This window comes from Somniosus microcephalus, chromosome 8 (assembly GCF_052327205.1).
Source record: "Somniosus microcephalus isolate GS21.2 chromosome 8, FLI_Smic_1.0, whole genome shotgun sequence".
NCBI classification, from domain to species: domain Eukaryota; kingdom Metazoa; phylum Chordata; class Chondrichthyes; order Squaliformes; family Somniosidae; genus Somniosus; species Somniosus microcephalus.
Window position 1 is genome coordinate 38,989,617 of NC_140994.1, and position 22,863 is coordinate 39,012,479.

Sequence of the window (22,863 nt, forward strand, 5' to 3'; positions counted from 1 at the left end):
TACACCCACAATGCTGTTAGGGAGTTCCAGGATTTTGGCCCAGCGACAGTGAAGGAACGGTGATACAGGTCCAAGTCAGGATGGTGTGTGGCTTGGAGGGGAACTTGTAGGTGGTGATGTTCCCATGCGTCTGCTGCCCTTGTCCTTCTAAGTGGTAGAGGTCGCGGGTTTGGAAGGTGCTGTTGAAGGAGCTTTGGCGAGTTGCTGCAGTGCATCTTGTAGATGGTACACACTGCAGCCACAGTGCGGCGGTGGTGGAGGGAGTGAATGTTGAAGGTGGTGGATGGAGTGCCAATCAAGCGGGCTGCTTTATCCTGAATGGTGTCGAGCTTCTTGAGTGTTGTTGGAGCTGCACTCATCCAGGCAAGTGGAGAGTATTCCATCACACTCCTGACTTGTGCCTTGTAGATGGTGGAAAGGCTTTGGGGAGTCAGGTGGTGAGACACTCACCGCAGAATTCCCAGCCTCTGGCCTGCTCTTGTAGCCACAGTATTTATATGGCTGGTCCAGTTCAGTTTCTGATCAATGGTAACCCCCAGGATGTTGATAGTGGGGGATTCAGCGATGGTAATGCCATTGAATGTCAAGGGGAGATGGTTAGAGTCTCGCTTGTTGAAGATGGTCATTGCCTGGCACTTGTGTGGTGCGAATGTTACTTGCCACTTGTCAGCCCAAGTCTGAATGTTGTCCAGGTCTTGCTGCATATGGAAACGGACTCCATCAGTATCTGACGAGTCTCGAATGGTGCTGAACAGTGTGCAATCATCAGCGAACATCCCCACTTCTGACCTTATGATGGAGGGAAGGTCATTGATGAAACAGCTGAAGATGGTTGGGCCTAGGACACTGCCCTGAGGAACTCCTGCAGTGATGTCATGTGATTGAGATGAATGACCTCCAACAACCACAGCCAACTTCCTTTGTGCTAGGTATGATTCCAACCAATGGAGAGTTTTCCCCTTGATTCCCATTGACTTCAGTTTTGCTAGGGCTCCTTGATGCCACACTCGATCAAATGCTGCCTTGATGTCAAGGGCAGTCACTCTCACCTCACCTCTAGAGTTCAGCTCTTTTGTCCATGTTTGGACCAAGGCTGTAATGAGGTCAGGAGCTGAGTGGCCCTGGCGGAACCCAAACTGGGTGTCAGTTAGCAGGTTATTGCTGAGTAAGTGCCGCTTGATAGCACTGTCGACGACACCTTCCATCACTTTGCTGATGATTGAGAGTAGACTGATGGGACGGTAATTGGCCGGGTCGGATTTGTCCTGCTTTTTGTAGACAGGACATACTTGGGCAATTTTCCACATTGCCGGGTAGATGCCAGTGTTGTAGCTGTACTGCCAGTCTCTCACTGATGTTACAGTAAGAGATTGGGAGAATCCTGCAAAAATTCAGGACCACTATTTTACAATAGCTTGCATTAACATTAATACATGAAGTACTGTTAAACATGACCTTGAGTCCTTAACTGTTGATATGAAAAACTTTCATGTTTGCAGATGGTCCTGCCTTCCAGTAATATTTATGTGATTAATCAACTGGAAAATATTTTCTGTTGTGCGGATATGTTTTTGAAAGACAAAAATACAATTAGATTAAAAAATGAAACAATTATAATTGTGTTTTCAACTATACCAAAACATGATTTCAAGAAATAATAGTTATAATTAGTGCATAAAATTAATTAGGAATAACTATAGACAATATTTTTGATTTGTGAACTGATGCTTTCATAAAAAAAAGTTATAGGCCTAGAAATTCGTCTTGGGTGGTGGCACAAAACAGGCGGTAGCGGATCAGCCGCCCATTATACGCAGTGCCTGATAATTGAGTTCCATTGTGAATATCCTCCACGGTCTCTAAATTGTCAGACTGCTTGTCCAACATCCATTTCTGCATGAGCAGAAATTTTCTCCAAATAAATATTGGGAAGATCGAAGCCATTGTTTTCGGTCCTCGCCACAAAATCCGTTCCCTAGCCACTGACTCCATCCCTCTCCCTAACATCTGTCCGAGGCTGAGCCACACTGTTCGCAAGCTTGGTGTCATATTTGACCCTGAAATGAGCTTCCGACCACGTAGCTGCGGCATTAGTAAGACTGCCTATTTCCACCTCCGTAACATCGCCCGTCTCCGCCCTTGCCTCAGCTCATCCGCTGCTGAAACACTCATCTATGCCTTGGTTACCTCTAGATTTGACTATGCCAATGCACTTCTGGCCACATTCTACCCTATGTAAACTTGAGGTCATCCAAAACTCGGCTGCCCGTGTCCTAACTCGCACCTAAGTCCCTCCCTATCTCTGTAATCTCTCTCCTCCTCCCCCCACCACCCACACACACAAGATATCTGTGCTCCTCTAATTCTGGCCTCTTGAGCATCCCCGATTATAATCACTCAACAATTGGTGGCTGTGCCTTCTGTTGCCTAGGCCCTTAGCTCTGGAATTCCCTGCCTAAACCTGTCCACCTCTCTTTCCTCCTTTAAGACGCTCCTTAAAACCTACCTCTTTGACCAAGCTTTTGGTCATCTGCCCTAATTTTCTCCTTATGTGGCTTGGTGTCAAATTTTTTGTCATATAATACTCCTGTGAAGCACCTTGAACGTTTTACTATGTTAAAGGCGCTATATAAATACAAGATGAAGTTGTTGATCAGACGGTGCGTACAACAGGCGGCCGATCCGATACTGCCTGTTTTGTGTCACCATCTGAGATAAAGTTCTAGACGAAGAAAGTCCTTTATCTATGTTTTTATGCACTAAATTCATTATATGGAGCATCTGCTTCATCAAAAATTTTCATGTGAAGTTTCCTCCTATGGGCATCATCCTCTGGTATCCAATACCTATCTCAAGTGGCTATTTTTCATGTCAGCCCAGACAGTGAGTGTTGGCAGGTTATTACGATGGGATGTGTCACAGCTAAGCCCAGTTCTTGCCTCACCCGACATCTACAAGTGCACTTTCAAAGGCTACTAGTGAACAGGAGCCATGGGACAGTGATCAAGAGTGAGAACCACAGCTGATTAATCTTGTCCTAACCCAAGAGTACCAAAATCAATAATTGCACTAATCCTGCAGCCCTGTACGATATCAGCTACTCGCTGTTGTACCAATGATGCAGCAAGTCAATTCAGGATTTCTCTTTCTGTATTCAACTCGGTAATTTAAGATGCGAGTCTTAGGGAAGACATTGCTATTTTCCAAGGTGTGTGCAATTCTGGAATTCTTTCAGGCTGGATAGCACATCCTATGAAAGGCTGCAATTCTTGGGTTTGCCTGCTAAAGGTCACTACTGTACGCATTAGTTATTCCATGAGTTCATATTTTCAGAAGGAATCCTGATGTGTAATTCAAAATTTGGAAGCTAACATACATGTGTTCACAAAATAAAAACCAGCTCAGGACAGAACAATGTAAAAAGAAAACTAGTAATAAGGGAGTAATCACAGGTGGCATCATAGGCCGGAATTTTGCCTACCTGGGCGGATCCGGTGCGGCCGGTCGCGACCCCACAGCTGGCTCCATCCTGCTGCAGAAAATGAACTTACCTTAATGGGGCCTATTAAGCCCACCCAGCGCATTACCCGCCCCAATTAGATGGAGTGGGTCTGGTGACATCATTCATGACGGGTTTTCAGCCAGGATCCTTAAAAGGGACCCTGACCACATTGGATTTTAAGTTTAATCTAAAATAGTGTGTGTTGAATCTTTACAATACTATAATAAAAGTTATATATGAGTGACAAAGAAATATTTAAATAGTATTATCATTAAGTAATATGGTGCAATCTACAAATACGATCAAGAACATAATTTAAAAAGTACATTATTAGGAAGTTATTGGTGCTTTAGTCACAAATCTATAGACTTTTGTATCAGTAACTGATACAAATAAAAGATGTGTGTATATGTAATCTATAAAATTAAGCAGATTTGAAATGTAATTGTAAAGGGATGGATTTACAATCTTACGCAAGTTCAGCAGAAGAGCTGCGGAAACCCTGACAAACAGTGTAAGTGGTGCTTATGTGTTTCTGGGATTTCTGTAGCTCTTGGACAAGTGAGAGAACTTGTGCAGAAATTCACCCTCAAAGTCTCAGACTGAAAAATTACATTAGTTATATTCAGAGACTGAAAGCAAATTGAACCAGTGGAATGAGTGATGAGAATGAAATTGTTACAGTTGATGACTTGATTTAATGTGTAACTGGATAATCAAAGTATACTGTGAGAAAAACCTGACCAGAAACAATACAAAAATGTATTTAAATAGTATATGTCATTTTTTATAGTGCAGATCAATTCACTGCAATTACTGTTGAGTTGGAAGGCAACGGCCGAGAATGGCCAGTGAAAAATGTATTCCCTCACCATCCAGGGTAGCACTTACATCCCTTCAAGAATTTCTGAATTAATATTTACCAGTAGCTTTTCAAGTAGAACAGAATTTCCATCAATCTGTTAGCTGATGTAATCAACATGTTTTTATTTCTGTTTTTATTTTCGTTTGTTTCCTATGCTGTCAAGTAATCAGCTGGAGCAATGGCCATGGAACTCACGCCTCAGGTTGACCGACATGGTCCCCGAGCTGCGTGAATCCCGTGGCCATGCAGGGAAAGTTAAAACGTAGAGGGAAAAAGGCTCTTAAGTGCCTGTCAACTACATGATAATGATCTCAATTGGGTCCCCCGCCACTGCTGGTTGGGTCGGCTCCACGATGACAGACGCGCCTGGGGGAAAGGCACGTGGGAGCGAGAGGACTGCGGGTTCCTGACCCGCTGTCAAAAATAACAACTTTCCCACCTGACCTGCCACTGATTGCACCCGCTACCACCCTGGAAAATTCAACCCATAGAAATTTCTTCCCCGTTGACACACACATACGCAGCCACAGCTATGTGGGAGCAGGTTTATTAAAATGTGATCCAAGGAAAATTCTTCCATCTGATCTGCCATGACATGAGAAAAGCATTTGTATAATCTATGTAGAAAACAAAAAAATCAAACAACTGCTTTTTTAGAAAATGTAAACTTTTACCTTTATTGTACAAAGAGCAAAATCTTCAGTTTCACTTTATACTAATTAATTAAAGCAACACGAGAAGGTGTTATACAAAATGCAACTCAATAACTGAATTTGTCAGCTCTGTTTTATTTTACACGATCTAACTCAAAAACAGGAACAATGTTTAAACTGCTCATGTCACTGCACAGTGCATTTTGTCACAGCAACTTCTAGGGGCATCGAGCTTAGATAATCTCACATGAAATATTAAGGAACTTCACTTTTATAATGTACATTTTTATTAAAATACAAACACTGTAGCTAGTTTAAACAGATAGCATTTTCTATCAAGCACTTGTACCAACCAATGTTAGCAATAGTTTGTTAAATAGCAATTTAATTTAATCACATCAACACAGTTTATTCACATTTTTACAGCACCTAAATGTAATTGTGTATTGAATTTATATGCACTTGTTAATGTGTGTACATATATACCTAGAACATTGCTGAAAGACAACACAATGCAAACAAAAAAAGGACACATATTTTACAATAGTTACTAATGTGTAACAAAACTTCCATTATATAGTGTACAAAATGAATCAAAATAAATCTGGGCTTATAAAACTCAATGTGACAAAGCATTATTAGTCACAAAAGCTTGGAATAATCAAGCCAAAGGCTTAACCCCCACTTCTTTAACCAAATTCCTTAAGTTCTACTTAATAAAGTGCTATCTCAGTGGTGTCTGCCATCATATTAATAGACATTTATGTATATAATCACATACAACAAATTAATGATGGAATACTGGACTCCGTTTGGTCAGAAACACTAGAGAATGATTGAGGAATCTGAGAAAAATTACAACTGCAAAGATCTGGTTGGACCCCTGACTATTATTGAAGATTTTACACATAGCTAGACGCTGTAATATCCACAATCAAAATACCAGCTCTAACAAAGTTGTCCACTGTACAGTTTTAAACTGATACAGCGGAGGTCTCTTACTGTCATATACCATTTTCTGATTGTGTTCTCTAGTGACTGAATAAGTAAAATGTCATTTTATTACACGGGATTCCAGGATTTTAAAGGTGTTGTGGAGATCACATTATGTAATTCTGTCCATTTATAATTAGGCCCATTTTTTATGGTGACTGAATAAATCAAATTCCATTTTTAATAGATGAGATTACTAGATTTTCCAGGATTTTTACTGGTGTATATTCTGCAATTCTGTTCATTTTTGCATAAAAACTGAGAATTAGTGGCCTTGATTATAATGTGCTTGTCCTAACTCAGTATGTCTATATAATAAGTAACTGTGGCAAACAGACCAGGAATGTTTCATATTTGATCCCAAGATCTGTGCTCTGTTAAACCCTATGTAAAATTCAGCTCATCCCAAAGCTCTGCTGCCAGTATCCTGACTTGTACCAAGTTCCATTCACCCATCACCCTTGGCTCACTGACCTACATTGGCTCCCGGTCCAGCAACGCCTCAAATTAAAATTCTCATCCTCGTGTTCAAATCTCTCCATGGCCTCGTCCCTCCCTATCTCTGTAACCTCCTCCAGCCCTACAATCCTCCGAGAATTCTGTGTTCCTCCACTTCTGGCCTCTTGTGCATCCCCATTTTCCTTTGTCTCTCCATTGGCAGTTATGCCTTCAGCAGTCTAGGCCCCAAGCTCTGAAATTCCCTCCTTAAACCTCTCTTTCTTCCTTTAAGATGCTCCTTAAAACCTACCTTTTCCTAATATCCCCTTATGTGGCTCGGTGCAACGTTCCCTATAAGCTGTGCAGCTCCCTGCCAGTCCTGAGCAGCCCGGAACCGGCTTTTGCAATGTTCAAGTTTGTGCATTCGTGAATCTGTGAATGGGCTGCGCAGCCACTTAAAGGGGCTGCGCACCCAAAAAGAATTACGGGGAACATTGGCTCGGTGTCAAATTTTGTCTGATAACGCTCCTGTTTTACTATACTAAAGGCGCTGTAGAATTCAAGTTGTTGTTGTTTAACTGATCTCAGCCAGAATGGCTGTAGGGACTCTAAAATTGGTCTAACTGCCCAGGTGTTTTGGAGAGAAATAGTCAGAGTTTCTGGCTTTGATTACTATTGAGCTACCCATTGGCACCATGTATGTAAACATTGAGTCAGGGCTGGATCTAGATCAGCTATGATACCCTTAACATTGATGCTCACTGTCTCATACACTGCTATGACCATTGGGGTGAGGTACCAGAGGGCAACTGTGCACCTTTGAAACCTGTACTTAAAGGATCAGTTTGGTATTTTTGGGAACAGATTAAATTAGCTGAGATGCCATAGATTTATTGTTTGTTAAAATACCTCACCCTGCAAAAAGGGATGAACTGTAATTACAAAATAAAAGGAAAGGCGTGTTTTTAAATGTTATATACAAGAGGTGTGCAAGTTAAAACAGAATTAAGGTAAATGGGCCCCACTGGATTGTCCTGGGTTGACACGCAATATGATATTAAGAGGTTTGTCTATATAGTTTATAAAGTTTGCTGTAGTTTATAAAGAGACTTACAAAGTGTTTGGCATTTTAGCTCTTGGCTCTCAGCAGCTTAAAAAAGAACTTGCACTTATATAGTGCCTTATGCATCTCAAAGCTCTTCACATATAATAACTAATTTTGAAGTGCAGTAACTTATATAGGCATATAAGTAACTTCAATTGAAATGAATAGCTTTTTGGTGGAAAAAGTCTGTCGTTGAGGAGCGTTACTAACTGGTGGAACATGGCTTTCCAAGACTCAGCCTTCATTTGTCACTGCCTGTTTTGTATTTTGCATGCACGCTTTAATGCTGAAGTGTCCCAAACCAATATTAGAATTAGCAAGAAACTTAAGTGATTATTGGAGCAGAGCCAAAAGATTAGAGTGAAGCAGGCAGGATTACTTAATAATGCTTGCCTTCACGCAATGCATTACTTTCAGCGTGTAGCAACAGATATGTAGACAAATATGATTGCTATTTGTGGGATGTTTCTAATGCAGAATGGCAATAAAATGAATGACCAGTTATAATTTCTTTTTAAGAACATAAGAAATAGGAGCAGGAGTAGGCCAATCGGCCCCTCGAGCCTGCTCCACCATTCAATAAGATCATGGCTGATCTGATCCTAACCTCAAATCTACTTCCACTCTCCATCCCACCCGAACCCATGTGATCTCCCGGGAGAGGCGAAAAACCAGATAAAAAACCCAATGGCCAATTTGGGAGAAAAAATCTGGGAAATTCCTCTCCAACCCATCTAGGCGATCGAAACTCGTCCAGGAGATCACTCTGTCCCTGTATTTCCTGCAGTTTGGTGCCATTGGCTGAAGGAGGCAATATGGTTAGGACATCTGGAGAACTTTTTCACATAGTGCCATTGGATCTTCATTCCCACGGAACAGACAGATGTCTAATATCTTGACCACAGACTGCATCTCCAACAATGAAACACTCTCTCAGTACTAAAATACCAAACCTAAATTATGCACCCAACTCCTGGTGTGGGCTAAACCCACAACATTCTGACCCAGAGGTGAGATTGTAAAATGATACATATTTGCAATGACCTTGTGAAGCCAGTGTCCCTGCTTTAAAAAATCCAATATTCCATCATCAAAAACCCATATTTAAAGTGAAATATACATCTATTTTGTAAATGTATTATAGCAACACATGTAGTTACTTGACATAACTTAATTTAAAAAAACACATTAAATAGATTATCTTCTGACTTAATGATGCGTATACTGGAAGCCTGAAAAATGACAATAACATTCTTGTATTTAAAATGTATTTATTAGGCACCTCTGGTTATTAATTCTTTAAAACTTAGGTTAAAGTTTATGCTTGTTGAAATTTTGTACTACTAGCCAATAATGCACATTAGAATTAATTAAATTTGATGAATGTAAAACTGAAGCCCATTATTTACCAATGACCACTATAACTAACCCTCATAGGTCAATATCACTTTCGAACCAAATAAAGGAGAATACAGCAGACAAGCAGGCAACTCCACTTCAGATTTACATATTATACATTTCAAAAGTGACATGAGAAAGATAACCCTGTTGTTTTGCCAAACAATAGAATACAGCTGTTACTATTTTGTGCTAAATACTAACCAAATGTATTTAAAAATCAAGTCATTATAAAAAAGAAAAATGTTAAATTAGATCAACTTTCAGCCTTGAAGGCACAAAAGGTGTGTATCTTTTGTCTGCTTTGGTGACAAGCATACTCAATGGAGTCAGTTAAAGAACAATCTATAATTTTATATCAACACTGCACTATTGCCATATAACGATTAGTGTGGTCTGTGATGGAGAGACTTTTTTAAAACATTAATGTTGAGTGTTGACTAGTTGAGCTACAATAGATACTATTTATTTTTTTAATACAGTACAGGAAACTGTGTTATATCCGGCACCGACGGGACCGAGCTGTTGCCGATCTATCAAAACTGCCGGACATACAAAGTTAATGTTGAAGCATACGGAGGTTTTCATCTCCGTATCTGACAACAAACACTGTTGCTTAACAACAGCTTGTAAACAGTCGGCCCGTACCTTGGAAGCGTCTCTGTAGCTTAGCAACAGCGTCAGAGAGACTTTCCAGAGCCTGACTGTTGAAAACAAAGCCACGAGAAGAAAAAAAACCTAACAAAACGGCTCCTGATTTCTGCCAGTAGATTGAGGTTTCCGGACATACAACCTCCGGATAAACCAAAGTTTCCTGTATCTAGTGTGTGTTGCAATGGAGACCCATTTGCTTTTTCATTCCCTCACTGTTGCAATAGTTGATAATTTTGCACCAACCAAGGAGATCATTCCTGCTGGATCTGAAAGCAGATCCCAGTGCTCCCAGAACACAAGCAGCCACAAACCTCAGGAGTGCAAATGTGAAGGACAAGTTCCCTGCATTTATTTTACTCCAGGAGCTGACCTTAACCCAACAGTATATTGTATTTAGCAGACCCACATTTCTGTGGATTTACAATACTGTCAAGTTACTGGAGCAGGTTGTTTACACTATGGATATCAGGCAACAGAGGGGAAAACTGTGTATCTACAGTCAGCTCTGCTCCAGCAATATAAAAAGTGCTTTGAGTATTCCAAATATGATTCATAGTACTTTAAATCTAACTGTAAAGAACAGAAGGTAATGTTTGTAGGTTATACATTAGGTCATACTCAGTTTAAAATACATATTATGCATGAAGTACAGCATTAATGTAAAGCAATTTAATTGCTCCTTTAAATTCTGTAGTTTTGAACTACATTTATGCAATAAAAATCACTAAGCAGTCCAACAACTATAATGCACAGTGACTCCTGATGTAAATTCCACCAAACAAAACTCTACCCGTAAAATCTACAATAATGTTTAAAAACCAAGGGGTAAAATTTCATGGCGGTTCTCCAGCTTGCCTGTTGTAATTTTGGCCTAAGAAATCCTGGCAAACACTGTAAATATGTTTTACACCGTTTTCCCGGGGTTTCTGCGACTCTTCTGCCAAAGTTACAGTGGACAAGTGGAAGAACCTCCATGAAAATCCAGCTCCCAATAGTGTAAAGAATACATGCTGTTAGGAATAGCAAGTAAGGTAGAATAGTAGTAGTGGTTAACAACGGGACATTGAGTGCTGGGAGTAAAAAGCTGGGAAAAGAATGTTGAGAGAGAGAATTAAGTGCCAACATGTCTGTAAAGGTGGCTATAATTCAGGGACCAGGTGATTAAGAGTGCGAGAAATGCCTGAAAAGATAAGAAAGTGCTGATCCCAAGTCCAGCCTAACCACTCAAGCATGTAAAATGCCTGGAGAACAATAAACAGATTGAGCTGCAACGCACATGTGCGGGAAGGAGAATTTGTCTACATGACGGCTGATGTACTAACCTTACATACGGGACGTTATAAAAGGTGGAACTCACCAGGAAACTGTAGGAACTCTAAATAGTCTTCCCATAAGTAATCAAAGAGTTTAGATCATAAACCCCCAATGAGTTTGTTACTTGTAAGTATCACAGTGCCTATCTCATAAGTACTGCATATGTTGGGTTTATATTGATTTAATTAAAGATTATTGATCAGACCCTGTTGCAAGTCCATGTGCCTGCATTAAAGTAAAAGGGATAAGGATTGTCCCAACACATGCCGCCACATGAATGGCCAACAGCAAAACCAATCCTCCACTGACACTGCCCATATGCAAAACATGGAGATATGGGCGGTGCTTACTAATTCTGGCAGATATAGCAATTTTGGAAATACAAAACTATATCAAAGCACTTTACTTATTTGTAGCACTACAGAATGTTTTTTAAAAATTGAATCTTGGATTTTTGACACTGATGTAGAGATGTTTCTAGTCCATGGAATTAGCATATGTACATCTGTAAAGATTTTGAGGGACAACTGTTTGGTTTGATTAAACTGAGTTCAACTACTTAAACTAGATTTTGCAATGAAAAGCTGTTACTTGTTGAATAATGAAATGTGAATCACAGAAATCCCACAATGCAGAGAGAGGCCATTTCGGCCCATCGAGCCTGCACCGACACATATCCCACCCGATCCCCGTAACCCCTACACCAACACATATCCCACCCTATCCCCGTAACCCCATGTATTTAATCCCCCTAACACTAAGGGTCAATTTATCATAGCCAATCAACCTAACCCGCACATCTTTGGACTGTGGGAGGAAACCGGAGCACCCGGAGGAAACCCACGCAAACACGGGGAGAATGTGCAAACTCCACACAGCAGAGTCACCCGAGGCGGGATTTGAACCCGGGTCCCTGGCGCTGTGAGGCAACAGTGCTAACCACTATGCCACCGTGCCACCGTGAATGCTTACTAGAACTAAGGAACTGTTTTATGTTGCATTTGATAAAGATTTCTTTTCAAGTTAGGCCTGCTGCTGTCCATTTTAAAACACAAAACCTTTGAATGGGTCTTTAAAAAGGCAACCTATTTTGATCTCAGCATTTTCAATGCAGAAAGAAAATTCCAGTACACAAAAGATGCATTAAAATAATATAATTTACAAAGTTAATTTCAACTTACTGTAGAATATCGAGAGAAAACGTACCCTGGGGCAAAGTAATTGGAGATGACATCATTTCAATTATCTGTACACTCTAATTCAAGTTTCTCTCTCACTAGTGACAGATGGATACTAAACAAGATCAGCACTTCTGCAAGTACTTGACACACGAGTATAAGCAACACATAGACCACTCTAAGATCACTGCAATCTTCTCGGAGGTAAGAAATGATGCTATTGCCAAAATTTACACTTTTCTAGGACTGACTGTAGTAGATGTATCAAATGGTGCTGCACCAATATACTTTGAAATGGCCTGAACCTAGTTCATACCTACTTCAGAAGACTCTGTAAAGAAAATCTTTTTAAAGTGTCCACAAAAGGAAAAAAAGTGAGGCAAGTAAATCAATCCCTCTTAATACATATTTAATATTCTTAATATGAACCAACATTAGTCCAATATGTATTGAAATTGAATACCAGCACTTATTTAGGTGCTGTACTGTTAATTCTGCTTGTGTTGACCCCGAGCAAAATGACAAGCAAAGTCATATTTGTTTCTACATTTGCATCCACATATGTTACATTGGAATGGGTTCTTATAACCATGACATCCCATGTGAATAGTATAAAGGATATTGTCTGCAAAATACATGTCACAGTGTTGGCAATGATGCAGAAGCTGGGGATCCTGGACCTGAAGTGCAGGAGCAGGGGTGCTAGGCTGGCTGTTCGACATGCTGGGTGTACTTGTGTGAGCACTGTGCTCACTACTGGGGCCAGCCACAGGACTGAAGTTCCGCTGATTGAGCATGGGACATGCATCTGGACTGATAGGGGATGAGCTTTGGGCCACACTGGAAGCTACCGTGGAAACGACTGGTGCTGCAGACTGTGAGATCACATATGGTTTTTCATCCCTGCAGGTTACCACCTCAGGAGATGCTGGAGCTTGGTTTTCAGGTGGAAGACTGGACAATTGGCCTGCTAAGGTAGAAAGCTGGTTTAATGGATTATCCACCATAATATCTTGCGTGTCCCTCGAGATCCCACCAGACTGTATTTTTTGCACACCCTCATAGGAGTTAGCTGATATATCATGAGAAAAGTCATTGAGGTAATCTGGCTTCTGTACCACCATGGAAGGAGGACTTAGATTAATCAGAAGACTTGGCCCATAACTCAGGGAGTTGCTAGTTTTTTTCTGTAACACTCCCAACATTTTCTTATTGATCAGGCAGGTCCTAGCACCTTTCAAGGGAAGAAGTTTGTGCCTACGTCTACGGTGATGGGACAAATTACTTCGGTCACTGCAGCAGAAGGAGCAAAGCTCACATTTGTATGGTTTTTCACCTGTGTGTGAGCGCATGTGTGCTTCGAGGTGCCGCTCATACGCTGAAGCAAACGGGCATAGGTGACATCTGTGGGGCTTCTCACCTGTATCAGAAAGAATACATCAGCAAACCTTGCCATTTTATCTCTCCCTTTTTGCATTTTTCCTCCTCTAAGCATCTTGTCCTTCAGCTGGGAGTGCTGAAAGAGCCATGGAACTCCAAGATCACCATCAACAATGGCATTTGGTTGTCAACTGACAGGCAGTGTGCTTGCCATGTATCAAGACTGGGTAGTTATGTTTTTCTTTCCTCATGGTGAGACAGTTCAGATTTGTGGATTTTCTCTGTGTAGCAGATCAGTTAAGAACTGATGAAACTCCTCCCGAGTGGCTGATGAATGTGTCAATTGGATTTATGTTCCCCCCAAATTAAGGGCTGGAATTTCAGCTAACTGATGAAATATGATGAGGTGACATAATACAATTCTCTCACCTACTCTGCTACCAGGCTACCCACCATCTGTTTTAGAAAAAAACACATAAAAAATGTTGAGGAAGAAATATGTGTCAAATTAAAATCAACAGAAAATAACTTGTCTCTTATAGGATGAATTTGGAAAAGGAGTGGTACGGCACTTCCTGGGTTGCACATCACAACCCAATGGAGATTATGGTGTTGCCATTCTCTACTCATTAAAAAAAAACATAGTAACTTCTCAAATGTAACTACAATTGAAAAATGTAGCTGTTACATGCTGGTTTTACAGCATTATATACCCTACCTAGAGGAGCAGTACTGTACTATGCTATAGTTGTCTGAATCAGATGTTACCAATAATACTTAACACTTTAATCCTTACCTGCTTTTTCGTTAGTCCTGGCCCTTTTCACTTTAAACAGGGAGACTCACCATCGGTACGCCTTTTAAAAAAAATCAAACTGTTACAAAGAATTGTGATCAAATTTAACATCCTCTCGTTTCTTTTTTTTTTTTTTTTTGAGTAAAAATTGTTGTCTAAAAAGGGAGAATGACAGTGAACCTCTGCAAGACATCACTGAGCCAAACAGTGAAGAGAAACTGAATCACCATTGACACCATTAAAATGACAGAAGGATCACTGATGTAGCTGGAGTTAATTAATTTAACTGCTGATGTCAATCTAACTCTCTTACACTGCCAAACAGCAATCGGTCATAAACTAGTTCCAGTAATGAGGGTACCAACATTCAATTTTAACCAAAGAAATCCAATAACATAGAGGAAAATACAAGTTAACTGTAGTTCTTGAGTGTTTTAAAGGGGCTCTGATGGTGAGACTCCATTTAAGTCTATTTATTTATATTAAGGGAATAGTTTTACATTCACACCCCTATTATAATGAACACCACATGCTCAGAATCAACCTGGATGGCGAATGCAGGTGAAGCAAGCTATCTAATTACCCCTCTTTTGTCTCGTATAGGATTTAACAGTGCTGTGTAAATTATTATCTTCATTGAAAAGAGCAACATTTGCATCATCAGCTGAGCTCTCCTTGTACCATACAACCTACCATCCCTGCACCAATCTCACATTAGCAAAAGTAAAATGGCTGACTGACTCATTTCCAAATGACTTTCCAGAAGTATATAACAAAATAAGGGAGGCATTGGGAACTCAAAACCTTAGGATTTGACACTGTTGAGTATGTTGATTAGATTGCTATGTTTTCACTTTATTGTACAGTACTGCTCCTTTAGGTAGCTTAAATAGAAACAAACAAATTTGATAATTACTTTTTTAAAAATAATTTAGAAGCCAATAGTGTACAGTCATTACCTGTGTGCATTCTGATGTGCTCCGTCAGTCGTGCAGTCCCTTTGCTGGCATAGTTACAGTATCGGCACTTCAGTTTTCCATCATATGTTCTTTGCAGCCCATCACCCATAAGCCCCGAGCCATCATCCAGTGAAACTTCAACTGAAGCATGATGCATTCCATTCTGATCATTTTCTGATCCCGCTGACAGTGATAAATCCCAGAAAAGTGAGTAAGATTCAAAAATACAGCTTTTTACAATTTGAACTAAAAGTCAGTCCATACCAGAGAAGAAAAAATATATTTACAATGCAAGTGTCACTAACATTTTATGAATGACAGTACATTTCTACTAGGTATATACTAATTTTCTATATTTGCATAAACTATTAAGAGCATAAACTGCTGAATGAATGACATTTATTTCTGAAAATTCTGTTTTTTATTTATACCTATATACTAGTAGACCTCCCATGGCATTCCTCAGGGAGAGACAAAGAATTTACTGTTTTATTACAATCATGTTTGTGCCAAATAAGTGATAACACTGATTTACAGGGACTGAATTAAGTCAAATTCCACTTTTATTAAATGGTATTCTAAGATTTTTCCTGGTGCCTTGTGGAATAAATGTCACAACTATATCCCTTTATCTATGTATTTACTATTTTTAATGCTGAGAATATACAGCAAGATAATATGTCAGAGTCACCAATTAGAGGTAAATATCTGGTATTTAGCGGTATTGGAGGAGATAATGTGGTTTAGCTGCATTTGGGGCAGCCCTGGCTTTGGTAGCATTGAGTTACGGGTCCTGGTATTCAACAGTACTGCTGATTTTTGCAGCATGGCTGCGTCTTTTGATCTAGACCACTATGGAGGGGGAACCTGGGATTTCACTGGGTTAGAATTAAAGTTTGGCTAATTGGTGGATTCGTGATGTCAATTAGCAGTGAGGAGAGAGGTAGGGAATGGGCCTGACAGCACTGGGTGGGAGGTGGGGGAAATCCCATGTCTGGCAACACTAGTTTGTGACTTTCTAAGGGATCTTAGTAAACATTGAATTTGGAGTTTTGCGATGGTTCCTGGAGTGTCTTTCATCATCTCAGGATGCCCAAAAGAATTTCACAGCCAATTACGTGCTTTTGAAGGGTACCTTAGTGTCTTTCTGGATAATTGCATGAAAAATTAAACATTCCAATTACTACAGGAAACTTTGCGCTATCCGGCACCGACGGGACCGAGCTGTTGCCGTCCCATCAAAACTGCCGGACAATCCAGCGCTAATGTTGAAACATACAGAGATTTTGAGCTCCGTATCTGGCAACAAACCCACAGCTTCTAAACAGTCGGCCGTACCTTGCAAGCGTCTCTGTAGCTTAGCAACAGCTTCAGCGAGACCTTGCAGAGCCTGACTGGTGAAAAAAAAGCAACGTAAAGAAAAAAAACCTAACAAAACGGCTCCTGATTTTTGCCAGTGGCTCAGTTAACCTCCGGATAAACCAAAGTTTCCTGTATCAGCAAAACACAGCTGATAATTAAATATTTCAAAATTCAATTCATTTGGTGGACAAAACACTGAAATTAAGATAAGGTTTCTATCTCCCTCTCTCTGACTGTCCCCACCAAGTCTCATAATGTCATTAATTAGATTAACATTATCACCTGTTATGATAAGTTAAACAATCAGGTGCTAATGAGAGATACGCTCCTCTCCCAGTCAGGAAGATGTAACTAATTAAACATTAATATTTGTCTAACTAAATATAACACGACAATCAGGTGGTAATTAGAGGCAGTTTGCTTCAGAATTCAACTGTTTTTGAAAAATAAACTGAAATTTAGAGGAAAGGCCATCCATCTCTCTCAGCTTGAAGCATTTTATAGTATATAGAACACAAAATAAAAGCTACAAAAGCTTTACAATCAGTAGTCTGTCTCTCAAATCAAGCATTACAGGAAGTTTGTCTTCTAGCTTTTCTTCATATAATTCTCAAACATAACTGCAGAAACTGCGAGGAGCCAATGAAAAATATTCCTGCAGTTCAACTACTTAATGATATTGATGTATCCCAAAGAAGTGGGTCCACTGTACATGCTCAGACTGCACAATCTGAATTCAGCTAACTAACTAAAACAAAGTGTGACACCTCTGACGGTGAAACTCCTATCACAGCACTTCCAACTGGCATCACAGGTGAGAAAATATGGACATTTTTTCCTAAAGAGATTTCCCATTAAGAGCTTACATTTATATAGTAACTTTCATGACCACTGGACATCTCAAAGTATTTCAGAACCAATTAAGTACTTTTGAAATGTGGTCACTTGTAACAGTAGCCAATTTGCATACAGCAGGGTCCAACAAACAGCAATGAAATAAATGACCAGATAATTTGTCTGAGTGATGTTGGTTAAAGGATAAAATGTTGGCAGGATACCAGAAGAAGTCTTCTGCTCTTTGAATAGTACCATGAAGCTTTTATGTCCACCTGAGAGAGCAGAGACGACCTTGGTTTAACGTCTCATCTGAAATACGGCACCTCCGACAGTGCAGCACTCCCTCAGTACTGCACATGAAGTGTCAACCTAGATTATGTGGAAGTCTCTGTAGTGGGGCTTGGATCCACGACCTTGTGACTCAGAGGCAATATTACGATCACTGAGCCAAGGTTGGCAGCTGAAGAGTTGGTTTACATAGGAGCTTTGAACAAAACATATGGCCCATGTATCAAATTTAATATATTAGCCAATCTCCTGTGGCATGGCACACAGGAAGTAGGATTTCTCTGCTACAGGATCTGTTTCCTTTTCATTGCTGTTTGTCTCCCCTCTTCTGCTTCTGTCCCTCTTCTTAACTCTTTTTCTTTGTTCCTTTCAGGTGATAGGTGGCATGGAGTGGTGAGGTGAGGTAGGGAGTCACCAGTGGCAACAGGCTGCCTTTATGTGAGGATTGTGGGAAAAATGAGGCGCTCAGCACCTCCCTTCCCATCTGTTCTCTTCCCCCCCCCCCCCCCGCATTACTCCTGCTCACTCTCACACATCCGTTGTGCTCCCTAGCCCTTTACCTTCCCACACCCTCTGTACCTCTGTAGCCTAAACCCCCCACCCTTACTCCGCTATCATTCACCTCATCCATAGCCCTCTATTTATTCCTTCCCAATTACACTTGACCATCCCCCCCACCCCACCTTCCCCGGGGAAGTTGAGAGGCCAGAGGTTCCAGGCCTCTTCCCACATTACAACAGTGACTCCACTTCAAAAGTACTTCATTGGCTGTAAAGCGCTTTGAGACGTCCGGTGGTCGTGAAAGGCGCTATATAAATGTAAGTCTTTCTTTTCTTCTTCACCCTCAACCTGTTTTCTTCCTTCCATGCCTCTCTCCAAATCCATTTTCCTCAAAGAGGTATTGTTTGCTTTGAAAAACCAGATTAGAACAAAGAAAGACACTCTTGTCTGTCTGCTTCTCCCAAGTTAAGCAATCAGAACAATTACCTTTTCTAACTGTCAACATCAAACAGGTGAGATAATTAGATGGCTTCAAAATTCACCTGGAGTTGTTTTTGTTGTATACTGAACTATTAGCATGATGAGGAAGACACAAAAGAAAACAAAAGCTACAATAGGTGTGTAATCCGTACATAATATAAACTTTAGCTGAATAAAGCTTTTGAAGTTTGTCCTCTAGGATTTCTTCAAATAATTTAGAAAAACAGGCAAGAGTGACATGCTAGTGCATACCTAATTTTTATATACATATACACACAGTGACTAAACATGTCCTTACCAATCTGTAGGGATTCTGGCTCCTTCTCCCTACCAACAGAGCCAGATATCATGTTCACATGATGGGTTTGTTGGGTGAGATACTCCTGGAAATCCTTGACGAAGTCTACGGAAGCAGCTCTCTTCTCATCCATATTTTTATAGTGTTTCAAGAAATTGCTTTATTTCCTTGAAAAAAGGAAAAGGTCACTTGGTGTGGTGCACATCACGAGTCACAACAATGAAATTAAATAAAATTTGGGTGTTGCAGCAATAGGCATTCATCAAAATATGCCTGTTTGACTGCCAGCTATATCTCAAATAAAGTGGTCAAACGTAATCCCATCAGGGCAGAACACAGTTGCTTTGACTGAAAGACAAAAAGAGTTTTAAATACGCTGCAGTAAAATTATAATACCGCATAACATACTATAGCATAATTTAGAGAACTGCTTCCTAAAATGGTTCTCCAATAGCAAATCCCAGTCCCTTTGTAGAAAGTCATTTATTTAAATTATAACAGCGCACAACCAGACCAAATGAGATCTGTTGTACAGCATAATACACTAGTTCATAGTTTAGTAATACTAGCAGATCCTCTGTGACATTGTTGGAGGATACAGTATTTTTGAAACAATGGGGAGGGGGCTAAGCCACATAGGGTATAACAACAGAACCACTGATTTAAGGTGACTGAATAAGTCATTTTTATAGCCTGGTATGTGGGATTTTTACCAGTGCTCTGGGGATCAAATTTACAATTCTGTGAAAACCATAAATGAATAGCTTTATTTCTTCCCCGATGTATGTAATTTTTATCCATTACCATTTTTAAAGCGGAGGATACAAAGCAGGATCATTTGGTTGGAGGTAGGTAGCTGCTGTTTATGCAGTACTGGAGAGTGGGGGGTTGGGTTCAGAACCACAGAAGCTTACAATATGGTGGAGGGCATTTGGCCCATCGTGACCATGCTCTTTCTTTAGAGCAATCCAAAATTAATCTCCTGCCCTGCTTTTTCCTCATATTACTGTATCTCTCTGCTTCAGGTGATTATGTACTGTTCTCTGAAAAAGTGTGATGGTCTCTGCCTCAACTATACCTGCGGGAGCAAATCTGAACCAGTTGCACTAGGGGTGTTGTCCTGGGGTTCGGTAACGTTGGTGTCCTGTGGTCTGCCACCATTATGGAGGGAAAACTCAAGGTTTGGCACAACTAGGGGCTAGAATATGTGACCTGTCTCACTGGTGGATTCTCAAGATTTGTTGGCAGTGACCGGTGTGAAGGCATGGGGAGAAGTGAAGAGACCCAGGTTTAGTAGCACTGGTTTGCAAGTTTCTGGGAGATTTCTGTAAATGTTGAATGCAGTGGTTTGTGAGTGGTTCCTGGACATGTGTCTATCTGTCTCTCACAGCTATAACTATTTAGAAGGCTTACATTTTGTAACTACCAACAAAAACACAGGTGATGATCATCAGAACTTTTCTGCTCAAGCTTTCAAAATTCAAGTCACTTGATTTTACACGGCACCTCAAATTAGAATGAGAAAAAACACCATCTCTCCATCAGTGTTTTTCAGTCTCAGTTTGACATGTTTTCTGAAGTAAAAAATGAAGTTTTTTAAAGGTTAGTTCAAAACCTACTCAAATTCATTGTACAATCAGTATTCAAATCATTTTAAAACACAATTTTACTTGTTTTACTGAGAAAATTAAATATTTATCATTCAAACATAAACAAAAGCTACGTGTGTAATCAGTAGTCTGTCATATTGGAAATTGATCTGTTTTCTCTCTCGTATATACACAGAAACTCGATTTAACTTCTGGATTGTGCTAATGACCCCTATTGTCTCAAACAAATATGATACAATTCTGATACGATTGGTATTTCCAGTCTATTTGCTCTAAACAATATCCCAAACAGCTTTTGCGGTTTCGCAAATTAATTTGTAGTCTTTAGGTCTTAGCTAGCCTTCAGACACGTGGACATTTTGGTCCATTGAAGTAGAGAAAATTTAGCATCTTAATAGGAATGAATGTATTGGCCTAACATCTGTGGCTCTATTTTTAGTATTAATAAAATTCCACCCGCCCTCTTTTCTAGAGAAGGGTTGTATCACTGCAAACTTCAGTTAAATCCCCAATATAAATGATTAATGCCAAGCTTTATAATATAAACAAGTTGTGGTGGATTGCTCATTAAAGCAATTATGCTAAAATTTTAAAATCCTAAATGTACATTTTGCATGTTGTCAAATATATCTTGCAGTCTTTGTTCTCAATGGACTGATGGATGCATGTGTTAGCACAGTGACTCTCAGTCATGCTCCTCATACTATTGGTACAGTAATTTGTGGAACAATTGAGGGGGGAAAAAAGCAGAGGATTGCAATTTATTATACAATTTAGAGATTCAGAATGTTGATCATAGTTTTAGTAAGGAAGCTATTAGCTGTTAAGCTTTCTTTAAAAAAAAACTCTTCAGTCACATTAAAAAAAGATAGTTTGAAAATCAATCTTATTCGTATCACCTAAAGAGTATTTTATCTTCAATCCTAGCAGACTAACAATAGAATTTACTGACTTTACACACAGATGTATCAACATATTCATCACAAGCACTATAATGTATCTTTACTGCATAGCGAAGCTCAACATCAATTTGCTAGATGGATTTTTCAACTTCAAGTGAACATTTTACAGTAACATCTGCAACACGTTTGATAGAGTAATCACATAACCAGCATATCTGGTCGTCAAGGTAGTCAAAACTGCCCAACGCATTACCGGCACCCGGCTACCGACCATAGAGCACATATACCAGAAACGCTGTTTACGGAGGTCACGGTCCATCATCAAAGACCCTACCCACCCCAGCCAGTCTGTTCGCCCTCCTGCCATCTGGGAGACGCTACAGATGCATTCGCACCCGTACGACCAGATTTAGGAACAGCTTCTTTCCCAGGGTTGTCATCCTACTGAACTCCACAAATAAACTCTAAAGCCTGCACATCTGCCAATGCACTTTATTATGGTTATGTTTATGTTAATGTATTACAAGCCAAATGTATGTTGAATGTTTAAATGTCTTAATCTGAATGTACACTCTCGGGAGCCGCAAGCCTACATTTCGTTGTACTGCACTTGTGCACTAACAATGACAATAAAGTTGATTATTATTATTATTATTATTATTATTATATCTGTACACAATTTTACAACCCCCTCCTCATTAACTGGGATGAGGAGGGGGTACAGCTGGGATACAGCTAGACAGACACTAGGCATCCCTCAGTACCTTACCCAAGTGGCTAATCCTCATGAGTCAGCATAGACCGGAAGTGCTGTCAGCCCAGTTGATCATAAAGAGCATCACAGCAGAGTCTGAATCTGTCCCCACCTGACAGACACAGGTATTTTATACATTTAAACCACTGCTAGCAATGGGGAACATGAATAGTAGCCTTGGCGGAGTTTGCTTTCGCTAGCCCTGTGGTGAGGTCAATTGTAACACCCATACTGGCACCCCAAATGAGATCACCCAACTCAGCACAAACTGCAGATCACACTTGGCACCTTACGATCTGTATAGCTCAGTTCCAAGGTGTTAACAGGGAGAAGCCCACCCACAGTGGAGATACTATTAATTTCCATTTGTACATAAATCCCAAGGTTACAATAGTTTTTACTGTGATTCCTTGGCCTATATTCTCTGGCACTTAGAAGAGAGGTGATCTCATTGAAACGTATAACATTCTTGGAGGGCTTGACAGGGTAGATGCTAAGAGGTCATTTCCCCCTGGTTGGAGAGCCTAAGCCTAGAGGTCATTGTCTCAGGATAAGGGTCAGCCATTTAGGACTGAGCTGAGGAGAGATTTCTTCAC

The 22,863-nt window shown here is 40.2% G+C and overlaps 1 protein-coding gene across 1 annotated transcript in view; it reads right to left on the reverse strand.

Annotated features, from left to right (window-relative positions):
• Window positions 1-5,016: 5,016 nt before the first annotated feature.
• The window catches only part of LOC147113469 (zinc finger protein Pegasus-like), a 31,028-nt gene continuing 13,181 nt past the window's right edge, over window positions 5,017-22,863 (reverse strand). Inside the window, exons 2-4 of the mRNA XM_085994609.1 lie at window positions 19,002-19,168; window positions 15,236-15,418; window positions 5,017-13,520 (exon numbers count right to left, since the gene is read on the reverse strand). Of these exons, the coding sequence (XP_085850735.1) occupies window positions 12,589-13,520; window positions 15,236-15,418; window positions 19,002-19,134 (1,248 nt within the window). The 5' untranslated portion in view covers window positions 19,135-19,168 and the 3' untranslated portion in view covers window positions 5,017-12,588. The remainder of the gene's footprint in view (window positions 13,521-15,235; window positions 15,419-19,001; window positions 19,169-22,863) is intronic.